General features: G+C 39.4%; 1 protein-coding gene across 1 annotated transcript; it reads left to right on the top strand.

Annotated features, from left to right (window-relative positions):
• The first annotated feature begins 416 nt into the window (after positions 1-416).
• On the top strand, positions 417-12,423 carry LOC131789392 (uncharacterized). Its single transcript, XM_066172475.1, has 9 exons — positions 417-611; positions 2,177-2,431; positions 3,081-3,664; positions 4,200-4,569; positions 5,164-5,327; positions 9,473-9,737; positions 10,513-11,090; positions 11,436-11,805; positions 12,117-12,423. Exons 1-9 carry the CDS (start codon positions 596-598, stop codon positions 12,302-12,304), a joined length of 2,790 nt encoding a protein of 929 aa, XP_066028572.1. The 5' UTR covers positions 417-595; the 3' UTR covers positions 12,305-12,423.
• Positions 12,424-12,627: the final 204 nt, after the last annotated feature.

Genomic DNA, 12,627 nt, shown 5'->3' with positions numbered 1-12,627 from the left:
CGTCTCCTTCTTATAATTACCTCCGTTTGACTGATAAAACGCCATGAAAAAATGAAAGACGTGTGTTATTCAGGTTAACGAGGAAAATGAGTACCTTTTGAGTAGGACCTAATGGTAAAACTGATATAATAAGCTTTTGTAGCATGCCACGCTGCTGGTTCAAGGCAGTTTCATTTCGTATCGATCTCTATCAAACTTAGTAAAGTGGATGTAATAAAAAATTAGTACCTTGACAACAAACTTGGCCCAGCTTTCGTTTTCTCTCTTGTCTGAGGGACTTGATTAGTGTTCTAGATCAGTTTCCCCTCTTCACCGAAGCACACTGATACAATAAACAAAAAGTATACTGACGGGCGTAAGTGACAGGGTGGCCTAGAACCCGTAAAGGTCAAGTATGCCGCTGCCACAAACAAGATTAGCGTGTTCGGCCATGAACATGACCCAAGCCTGTAGCAAACACATCGAATGAATAGAGATTACAAGTTGGTGTAACGGCCTTTTTTCGTCGTGATTGTCACTGATAGAGCCTAAGGAGATGTGTATTCCACACGAATTCTAACAGTTGGACGCTGTGAAGATAGAGCTTCGATCAACAATGATTGAAATCAAAGGTAAATAAAATAATATTGTGAATAGTATATATAAATCAGTTTACACAACCCCCCTGCGTATGGCAATAAAATATGATGGAATAAAATCATGTTTAAGATGTATATGCGATCAAAGAGGCAGATTATAGGAAGACGAAATGGGTTGAATACGTGGAGTAAACGTAAGCTCACAGAACCTAACAAATTTTGTTTAATTTCTTCGGAGTTACGATTTGTGTAAATAAAGTGATACCTTCGCGAATTGCTCGGTGTTTAGAGGGGTGAAATTTGATCGCTTCTTCTTGCGTAGCCGCTGTCATGGAACTTAACGGGCACTCGATGTTTTTTTTTGTTTGTTTTTTTTTTAAGTAAATGCCCGCACCATAGCTCCTTGTCACTCGGGTTGTACAACTACCTTGTTACGCAACAACGACTCAACTCAACCAGAAAGAATTTGAATATTACACGACACCCGGCGATTTTCGCTTAAATCAATCCATTAGCTCAACTAGGGTAACAAGTGTTCATTTTCAAATATCAGAATATCGGAAACAGTTCCCCAGGAGTCTCTCATAATTGGCGTAATCGTGTTACTTTGCTATTGTGATTGCACGTACTATTGTTGGGTCGCAATGACGGGGAAACCAGCTGCAGACCAAAACACGCTTTTACGAAAGGATCTTCTTTAATATTCTTTAATTTTCTCGGTTCACTTCGATCTAGGTAATGCTGGTCGTTTGACTCTACCTCTTATCAATCTCTCTTTGATTCACACTCTTCTACTCTGACCACTGAACACTAAGTAAACTTTCAAGTACGTGTCGATATTGGTAGGTATGCTGGCAAACTGACCTTCGAAGATTTAACATTTGTTATCAAAACAGAAACCCAACCTCACTTTTGCAAGAATCTCTAAAATGAAAAACAACGCACGTAATGCTTTCGATCAACCGAATCAGTCTTTGACTGCGTAAGCCAAAACACGAACTTTCGAGTGGGCCTAGAACAAGGTCAGTAGACGATAAAGGCGATAAGACGCTGTCACGCGAGAACAATTTCGTTACCTTTTGAAACCAGATACTTGTTTTGTTTGCACAGTAATTTGTTGATTGATGGACACGTGAAATTTAACGACAATAATCGCATGTACATTAGACTTTGATCAGTCCTTTTTTCGAAGCGAAGACTAGGTTGTGTTGGTAGGTTTTACGATACGAGATCAATTTTGTTATAGCAGGACGAATTAATTAAACGAATCAATTGACAAATCAATACAAGTTTCGAAGTTTATGACAACTGAAGTTAACTGTATTTTGGCCGCTCTACGCGGAATAGTTTTCCTCATCCCTGATGATTCTTTTGAATGGCGAAAGCTTGAATTCCAAACCTTTCATTTAGGCAACAGTTACAGGTACCACATGACTCTCAAGTTTGTAATTTTAAAAGTACCTCGATTTCCGAAGGATGCGACCATTTCTTAGTAATATTCAAGGGCCTTCAAAGGCCTTGTCAGCATCAAACTGGGTGAGCTTATAAATTATGTAAATTTCGTAAAAATTTTATGGCATTTCTTATGTACCTTGCAGAAACGAATTTTAACCAAGAAAACGGCTCTTCATCACTTACAAGCGCAAAAGATTCAGGACTTCACGTGCCAGCTGTTCCAGAATGCCGAGCGCTATCACGACCCAAAAAGATACAGCAACCTGACAGTTTATACGCCTACCTGGTGTGCTTCTGTGGCGTTCTCTGCAATTTGATTATGTTTGGCTGTTCCTACTCATTTGGTCTTCTTTTTCCATTACTTTTGGAAGAGTTTAAAGAGGGAAAAGCTAAAACAGGTAATTTGGAAAACACATCAAAGATGGAACCTTTCTGTGGGCTCTAGAAGGGCGTGCTCTTAGAGTTATTAACTAGTAATATTTTTGTCCCTTGATCCTTTGACCCCTAATAGTAGTGACTAGCCTCTAATTTCTCTTCAGAATATCACCCCTGAATCACACATTAAGGTCAGAAGAATAAAGGAAATGATCACCAACTGTCGAGATATTTCAGCTGTATTGTGTGACATTTAGATAAGTGATTAGCGTTATGTGATCTCAATTAATCAGCCCATATATCGTCGTTGTCTGGGATTTAGGGTGTGTCGCACGTCAGTGATGAAAAGAAAATCGGTACGTGATCAAAAACCAGTGAATAAGAAAAAAATAATAAAACCGTGAAGTTAGCGAAGGACAGCCTGGTGTTTTGGCATTCGCAACACAACTAAAGGAACTCTTGATTCTTTATAAAAGATATTCTTGTCAGCACCAATGTATAGAGAATATGTATTCTGATATTAGGGTGTTAAGAGTTCATGTCTGAATGTTACCCGCGAGCACTTTTGTCGCATGCCGATGTTTACCAAGTGTTGTTTTTTTTTTTATCATTTTCAAATCATGCTCTAAGCATTAATTTAATTTTCTTTTTATTCGTCGCTATCGTACTTAGCCTGGGTAGGTTCTCTGGCCTACGGATCCACAGGCATCTTCGGCCCTTTAGTGGGGCTTCTCTGTGATCGGTTCAACCCTCGTGTAATTGCGTTTTTTGGCGGCGTCATCTCCACCGTTGCGCTCGTAGTGACGTCGCGAGCACCAAACCTGACTTTAATGTACTTTTCCTACGGGATCCTTTATGGGTTTGGATCATCGTGTGTGTTCTTTGTTGTTTTGATCATCTTACAAAGGTACTTTATAAAGAGGCGCTCGTTTGTAACGGGACTTGCTGTGACTGGACCCGGTGGAGGATTGCTTATTATGAGCCCTGTCATTCAGGCCCTCTTGAATAACACTTCATGGAGAATGACCTTCATGTTCATGGCAGCAATCGTGTTTTTGACTTGCATTTTGTCGTGTTCTTTTGACCCAAACGTCGCCACCAGAAGTGAACCCGAAGAGACTCAGAGAAATAGCGAGCGAGAGTTGCAGAGAAGTTCATGTTTAAATGTTTCATATTTGAGAAATAAGGAGTACCTGGTGTACTTAGTGGCAAGTAGCACCGTATTCCTTGGTATTGCCATTCCAATAGTTCATTTGGTAAGTTGTGAATCACAGTCGCCTAAATATAAGCACTAAACGATGTTTTCCTCTTAAGGACAAACAAACAGCCAATGATACATAAACAACTTCAGCGCGGCCTGGCCACATCAATCAGGCCTTACCAATCCCCACAGCCATGTATATCACTCGAGAAGTGACAGCCACGAATAAACATTTCTGCCATGCTAATAAGAAAAATGGTCAGGCTGTAACGAAGAGTGTGTGTGACATGTTACTTTTCCATTGTATTTTTTCTTCTTTGACCAGTCAGGAGATTTTTCTGGTTTGAAGCAAAGTATAAAAATTATATCTACATGCGTACTATGGGTCCGCTTTTCTGCAAGGAAGGTCTACAGGGCATTTTCGCGATCCTTTTTACAAAATACATCATGTTTTTTTTTTGTTATTCCTCCCTCTTTCATTCCCTCTCTCCATATGATATGTCACTCAGTATCTATTAATATCTTTTATCATTACAACTTCCGTTCCGTCGAAAATTTTTAAGTCTTTCTTTGCCTGTTACATGCCACAGGGTCGTTACTGCCAAGAGCACGGAATTGATCGAAATAAAGTGGCGCAAATGTTTTTCTTTAACGGACTAGCATCGACCATCTTTAGAGCCATCACTGGTCGCCTGTGTGAATTTGGGAGGAATGTTCCGATCTGGATCATGAGGTTTACAGTTCTTGTCTCCGGGACTTTGGTGATCTTAATGACATTATCGTCCACATTTTATCCGCTTCTAGCATGTTTTGTTGTATATGGGATGATGGACGGTGCTATTGCTTCATCGATGAATATTCTAGTTTTGTCCACATTATCCACGAAACAGAAGTCTCAGGGAATTGGTTTTTTTCATTTATGTGTGGCAGTTACACTGGTGGCCGGTCCCCCTTTGGGAGGTAAGTTGTATTTCAGTCTGAAATGTAATGTTTTTTAGGAAATATCAATGATATTGATACTTCATGCATTGCTGCTTCAGCGCTTTTGGCCTAAACGCGTCACGGAACCAAATATACTTCAGCCAAAGACTCATCTCGAGATGGGAGTGTGTTTGGCTGTTACTACAGAAGAGGAGATGTGCTTTATAATTATGAAGTCATACCACCGTGCGCTAAAACTTCGGCCGGTGACGTTTTCGCGGCAAGCTGCTTGCGAAGACTTTTTTTCCCGCTCAATTCTTTGAAATATTTGAAGGGCTCTAGAAACAATAGCCTCGATCTGGGTCAAAAAATATACTCCTAATATGGTCGTATATTTGTCCTTGAATCTTGCGCAAAGTTAAAAGTGAGGTGCAGATAAAACAGTGTGTTACGCTGATTCATGACTATTCAAAACAAGTGAAGAAGTAACTTTTACTTTTCGAGCCTAAAAATCGTGATTATTGTAAATAGAACAGGAAGATCAAATGAAGACCTCCTAAAAATTGCACGACACCGAGAAAGTACCTGCGATGAATCTTTTTTTTATATTTCTTCTTTTTTTCTTTGTTATAGGATTCATCGCTGATTTGCGTGGATCGTACATCCCTGCCTTTTACACAGCAGGATCGCTTCAAATTTTTGCAGTTGGGATTCTCTTCTTATCTCACTGTGGCAAGAACGGTTATTTTCAGACAACACAGATTGTAGTGCGAAGGACAAAAATCTATTCGCTATCAAAAGAATGACATTCGTCTAAGGATGAACTTGTTTTACTTACTTATATGCAAAAGTGTTTTGATATTTTACTTCTCAATTTCAAACCCAGCCTTCTCTAGTCCATATCAGAATTTGTGTATTCGTTTTCCCCTCGCGCTCAGAGGACTGTGAGAGGAAAGAAACAGTCAGAAAGTAGTCTTGGCTTAGTAAGGAAACTTAGACTCTTTGATAAATCACTAAGCATGGTTTTAAAAGTTTTAGGAATCTAATTAAAAGATATAGTGTTTTTGGGTGTTAAGTTGGTCGTCCTTCATACTTTTTACCGATTACACTTCGTTGCTTTTGTTTGAAGCGCCAACGATACTTTGAATACCCGAACCTAATTTATCTTTCTGCCGACTATTAAAAAATTACAATACTACTTTACTAGGCCCTTATAAGACCTGTTTTGGCTTCTCTGTCGGTAATTTTCCCAGGTCTAAATTTCCTCGGAAAAATGATTCTCACTGAGATGAAACATTTCGTGTAGCTGGTATTGGGGTGGGAGGCGGGAACTTTCGAAGGGTAGGAAGCAGGGAAAAATAGTAAAATGCATTCATCGTTTATCAGTAGTTTTTCTTAACTGAAAAGCGGAAGGAGAGGGTTGAAGGTTGGCCGGAAGATTGTAGGAATAGTGAGATTCTTACAGACAGTTCCCTCGACGAAACCAAAGAGAATATGATGCGTAACGAGCCTCAGTAAAGTTTTTTGGTTTGGCATTAGGTATCTACCTACTGCTTCACGGGCTAATTCGAGGAAAACGCAAAGTTTACCTTAAAAACACAACAATGAATCGAATTTTTGAATGAAGTTGGCTTAAAACAGTCTGCCGCCTTTTCGCCAGGATGAACCGCAAAAATTGCCATTCTGTTATCAGTTTATTCAAGAAATATCTGTAGAACTAGTTGTCTTCGTCAATAAACCCAGACATTGCTTCATTGCGGCTATGGCAGTCATATAACCCAATTTATCATAAAAATTGCAATTTCCTCGATTGTGATTGGTTTTAAAAACTCTTATTTTACACTAATTCACTTGCCAAGTTGTTATCGGATAGTTTGTCATCAGACAGCTTGTTATCGGACAGTTCCATAAGCCAATCACTTTCAAAGTTGTAGTTTATAGCAACCAATCACAGCCTTGGTTCCCTTTCTTTCATAACTTGGCTACTCTTTTCTCGGAAATTGTAATTTTTATGATTAATTGGTAATAAAACTTCGAGTCGTGTCTTCGTGATAGACAAATCGAACTCCCGCAGTGTACGGTCGTCCGATCTTGTTATCACTCGTATGATTACAGACCGAATTGGACTCCACTCAGTCCTATTATCATAACTAAAAGCACCTTTCTTCATTTCGCCTATAATTCTTTTGATGAGGCTCGACGGACCTAATTTGAACGTATCGCAAAGTTAATGAAAATGTTTAAGTCTCCTTTCTTTTCTCACCACGTACGATTCAAGACGAACCGGATCCATGAAGTTATTCTATCTCTGTCCAAGGATCACTAAAAAAAATGGCAAAAAGTTGCAAGGATGCCATGAAACTTATGTCGCCTCAATGTGTACTACATAAGTTTTTGTTGCTGCAAGATGTCGCTGCAAGATGTCCCTGCAACTTGACCCCTGGCCCACGTTTACACAATGCAGACGTTGTCCTGGAGAACGTGACTTTGACATTCGATTCGAAAAACACACCGATAATGTTTTTGAAGAATGGATCACGCTATGGATTGTGAGCGTTGGAATTACGAGCCGAATGTGAAGAAAACAGAAAGAGTCTGATTATTTCGATTCCGAGTCCTTCGAGAGTGACCCCGATCTTCATAGGTGCTGTCACCGAGTGAAAATCGCTTACGCGACTCCGACTTCAACTCCTTTGTCAGTGGAAAGCCCCTTGAAGGTCACGAAGATAAAGGTTTGTTGAATCGCCTCGAATGTTCCCATCAGGAAAATACACAGCTGATACGATTTTCAAGTTTTAGCTCATCCTCAGTCAAAAGCTAGCTTTATGCGAACTGTTGTTAAAAATGTAATGGTTAATCGTTAGTTGGTTGGTCCTTTCCATGCGTTGAAGTAAACAAGTATATGTTTAATTGGTCATTGGAACAGGCCTTTCATCGAGTATCACGAATACTCAAACCTCAAAAACTTAGACCTTAGATACCCCTAACAAACGAGCAGATTAAGCAGATGTAAAACGTTTTACCAAATTGGTCTCAATCGAACGTGACAATAACACTCTTCGCCGCTTGCTTGCATTTTTCACCATGAGTTGCCAGGGCCGAGAAAGAGCTACAAGAGAATTTTATCTGTCTCATTGATTGGCGAAGCGACGATCTCCTGTCAGCGAAATCAAGGTTGCATTGCAAAAAACATGATTGGAATGAATAAACCCTGGCCGCAAAATATTTCCTCTACTAATTTTCCGATGAATTAAAATTGCCCGTAGCTTATTTTAATGTCATTAAGCTATCAGCATTCACTATCGCCATTTTTTCTGCATCGCTGCGTGAATTATAGATTTTTTGTGGGAACTAGAGCTGCAAATGTGAAATGAAAGGCTCTCCTGCTCTAAGGGCTTGACGTCTTTGTGTTTTGTGTGTAATTCGGCCGCAAATGGTGCTTATATAAAACGGTTTTAGGGTTGAATGTACGTTCAAAGTCGTTGATATATTCGTGTTCTTCATATCTGCAGTTATGTTTAATTAGGTTGACAAAAATTCAAAATTTAATTAGGTTGACAAAAATTCAAAATTTTAGGACCTTTGACTTTTGAAGTTTTTTTGGGGAAAATTTCTTCTTTGAATTTAAATTCTTACAAACCTTGGTATATATTTTTAAGTGAATCATAAAGCATATTCAGTCTCTCATTGAAAAAGTCGAGTGAAACTCCGTACCTCAGTGTAAGACTACTAAGAGTAAAGAATTATTGTTTTCTTAAACAATACCTTGGTTTCCGATATCGTCGGTGCATGCATCGTTAACTAGAAGAGTTATTCAATTTTTATTGTTACAGTACTGAGTATGACTATTGGAATACCGCTCTTAATAAAAAGAAGTGATCTTGTCGCACAGCTTGTGAATCTAACTTCAGTCTGTATAAAAAAAATTGTCTGTACAGAAAAAAAAAATTATTTAATAAAGGGCGGAAGACGGGAATTAAAAGTATGCAAAAGGAGAGGAGAAGGAACGTGAAGGGGAGAACTTCTCACTCCCTGACCTGCCTGCCCCCCCCCCCCTCCCACATTCGAAAAACAAAATTCTGATGCGAAGAACTCAATTGGATATTGTGGTTTGACACCAGCTATCTACCTGTTGCTATATGGGCCAGTTCTGTAAATATTACAAAAAGGAATAATGTTTTACCATTCTTGCACAATCAACAATCATTTTCGTTAATTTAGATTTTTTTCGGTTTTGTTTTGTTTTTTAAAGGTTTTCGTAGTTTATACGGTTTGTTAAATATATATTTTCATAAATGTTATCACGTTCGACTCAATCTCGATTTAAGGTTGGGACGTGACAATCAGACACCTATGAAGGTCATCAAACGCGAGGTATTTAGGGTTAATTTGGGCCAAGGGTAAAGTAAAATCAGTTCGAGTTAACAAGGAGTTCGGGGAAAAACGGATCTTGTTCGAGTTAGCGGAGTTCTACTGTACTTCGCTGCGACAAATCAATAATGCGATATTTAATATTGCACTGTACTGGTATTGAAAAAATACCCGGTGAACAGGTTTCGTTCGTTCGTTTCACTTAAACGACTGTACGTGATCACCTCATTCGTTATCACCTCATCAAACCAAAGGAAAATTAAATTATTTGCATTTTGTTTTCACGACATAAACCGTTGCCGTTACCATTTTCTAAGCCAAGATGACTATTTTAAAATATTTAGTCCTATTTAGGTATCCACTTAATCTCGTGCTTTTATTGTCGGGCAAAAGTCCAAGAAAATGTTTACACTAAGTAATAATATTTTGTTTTTCAGTTCGACTTAATTTGCATGCATAACCTCGTCTGGTTCTTGTGAGTTATTATGCAGACTCAACGAGGCGTAACTTCTTTAAGATGTACTCTGCTTTGTGAAGTTTCTATAAAAAACAGAAATTCTATCCAATTTAGAGCAGCCAAGCGTTTATGGAGGGACCAGAGGGTGATAGTTTTCTGCTGACAAAGGAGGTCATCAAAGAACAGAGAAGAGGATGCAATGATTTCAAGCGGATTTCGCGATATTTGGGGGAATGTAAACAGCCTGACAGCCCGTATGCTTATTTTGTATGTTTCTGTGGGTTTCTATGCATTTTGATCGCCATCGGCTGTTCGTATTCATACGGTCTTCTATTCCCAGTGCTACTGCACGAATTCAAAGAAGGAAAAGCCAAGACAGGTAAGACATCGGTGTTAATTTCCCTTTTTGTTGCTGAGCTACGTAAATCGTGCCGCTAGATTACCATACTTTCTTTAACACCTACAGTGAAACCTCTACTAAGCGGACACTAAGCCGGGTCCCGAAATTGACGTCTCATATTTTCCTTCGTAACGAACCCTAATTCAGCGGACACCTCTACTAAGAGGACGCGGGCACTAAAATAACATGTATTTGGTTAATTTCTAGTGTTAAAATCCTCTAGTAGTGGGGAACCGGTCTGAATTGAGTGTGTAGTGTATGGGATACATCATTGAAATAGTCAATTAAAAGTAATCAGTCCATGTACCATTGCTGTTTTGCGTATTACCAACAAATAAAGTTGGTAATGAAAGGTAATGAACTTGAACTCTGGATAGCTTCGTTAACAACATGGAACTTTATCACAGTACAGAGTAACCGTTGAATGTGAATCGTTAACAAACATTGCGCAATTTTTACGAATCTCTATTAAGCGGACCCTCGGGATGGTCCCGCGAGACGTCCGATTTATAGAGGTTTCATTGCTGTATAAAGACGAGACTTATTGTCAGATGTACCCAACGCCTTTTCTGTTAAATAAACATAGACATCTCCGTTAGTATTTCACAATGTATTCAAGTTCTTGTAATACAAAGACTTCATGGGTAAAGTTTGACATAAAACTTATCATGGGTTTCTGTCAGGAGTTAGTGCTTGCGCTCTGCGAGACCGTTGTTTTCTGTTTGTTGTTTTTTTTTCTTATCTGTTCTTCCAGCTTGGGTTGGTTCTCTGGCGTATGCATGCAGCAGTCTATTCGGACCAGTTGTAGGACTTCTTTGTGATCGATTCAACCACCGTACAGTTGGTATTGCAGGGGGTATTATCTCTACCATGGCCCTCCTTGCTACTTCGCAAGCTCCAAATCTAACTCTGATGTACTTCACGTTTGGCGTTGCGTTTGGCTTTGGAAATTGCTGTATCTTCTTTGTTGTGCTAACTATAATGCCCAAGTACTTCATCAAAAGGCGCTCGTTAGCAACAGGGCTCGTTCTTATGGGGTGTGGAGGGGGATTAATTGTAATGAGCCCCATCATTCAGGCCTTGTTGACAGTGAGCTCATGGAGAATCACATTTGTTGCCATGGCAGGGATGTTGTTCGTGACTTGCATATTGTCTTGTTCATTCGACTCGAAGATTGGGGACAACGATAAGGACAGCACTGATCAAGACAAGCAGCCGAACAAGTTGTGCCCTACGTTAGATTTTTCATATCTGAGAAATAAGCAGTTTGTTATCCATCTAATTGGAAGTATCACGTGTTTTTGCGGAATCACAGTTCCTTTGGTTCACATGGTAAGTTGATGTGAAACTTGAAGTGGATCACTTACACGCCCCGGTGAACGATGATGATGTAAATGAAGATGGTAAATTTCAAGCCTGTTTATTTAGGTGAAAGAAGATGTTTTTTTTCAGTTAATGAAAAATTAAGGCATACTCGGAGAAAAAAGCCTTTGTTTAGGACTCCGAGTGCTCTCAATGGGAGTCGAACGCGTTAAAGCCTGACAGTGCTCCCTTGATCATGTTGGAAAAGATATAATAGATATTTAGTCTTCATTACCTCATCGCATAAACCATTGTGCTAGTAAAGCATTACCTAACAATTGAGCTCAAGCTCAGGTTACACTTGTTCTCCTACAGGCAGAGTACTGTCAAGAACGTGGAATTGACGCAAACCGCGCATCTATGATGTATTTTTGGAACGGAATAGTGACAGTTATTTTGAGGGCATTGACGGGTTCCGTGTGCGACAGGAACAAACTGTATCCAAGGCTAATTATGCAAGTGGCAGTTTTCGTTGCCGGAGCAACTACAATCCTAACCACCTTAACGCAGTCGTACACCGAACTATTGATCTGTTTTGTCGCTTACGCTGTTGCCGACGGGGCTATAGTCACTTCAATGAACATCTTGGCTTTGGCAGCACTTTCCCCAAAACAACGCTCTCAAGGATTTGGATTTTTCCATTTCTGTATTGCGTTCGCTTTAGCAGTGGGCCCCCCTTTCGGAGGTGAGTGCAAACGCTGGCCCTTGATTTCTTTTACGTTACCTTTCATACTATTTGCTAAGGTTAAGCTTCTTGGAAAACGAGCATCAATGAAAGCAGTGCCTACACGAGTCTTTTCTTATTAACAGAAGATCTATTCATTAAAAATTATTGGAAGAGGTTGAGAAAAACATCATGATTTGCCAATGGCAAGAAAGAGAGGATAATTTATCCTCTCCTATGGTAAGTAAATAAATTATTGCCAAAGCTGGTGACTGTGGAAAACCATTCTGCGAGGCAGTTTCTTTAATCAATCCCTTTTAAATTTTTTTTAGGTTTTCTTGCCGACTTCTCCGGATCATACTCCCTCACATTCTATGTAGCAGGAGCGTTCCACGTGTTAGCTGGTTGTATTCTGCTCTTGTCACACTGTGTTTCAAGTCCCAATGTCGCTCAGGAACACTCTAAGCAACTTTCACCACACGAGCAATGTCTAATTGTTGATGTTGTAACAGTATTATGAGATTTTGCCTATAAACCGGTTGTAGTTTTAACCGAAGAGAGAAACTTTTAAGAAAAAAATTATCTTATTATATGTTATAATAAACATTCATCATTTCATTAAAGAGTACACGGTTAATATTCTATAAACTTGAAATATGGGTCTAGTCGGCTGTGAAAAAATGGTGGACGATGACTTAATCGTGACATCATAAAATAATAAAATAGCATGTTTTGCTAATTACTAAGCTCACCCCTATACACCCTCACCCCTCTAAACTGTCCTTCAGCCCAACGGTTTATTCGTAAGGGAGCAGTCTGATGGACCATCACATCCTAATGCCT

Source organism: Pocillopora verrucosa, chromosome 9 (assembly GCF_036669915.1).
Source record: "Pocillopora verrucosa isolate sample1 chromosome 9, ASM3666991v2, whole genome shotgun sequence".
NCBI classification, from domain to species: domain Eukaryota; kingdom Metazoa; phylum Cnidaria; class Anthozoa; order Scleractinia; family Pocilloporidae; genus Pocillopora; species Pocillopora verrucosa.
Note: the sequence above shows the minus strand (reverse complement) of the source record. Positions and strands in the feature narration are given on the sequence as shown.

Bases quoted from the DNA above. Each gene is read 5' to 3' on its own strand.
- LOC131789392 (XM_066172475.1), top strand. The intron at 4,570-5,163 runs GTAAGTTGTATT...TCTTTGTTATAG, and splicing joins GGCCGGTCCCCCTTTGGGAG to GATTCATCGCTGATTTGCGT. The intron at 11,091-11,435 runs GTAAGTTGATGT...GTTCTCCTACAG, and splicing joins CAGTTCCTTTGGTTCACATG to GCAGAGTACTGTCAAGAACG.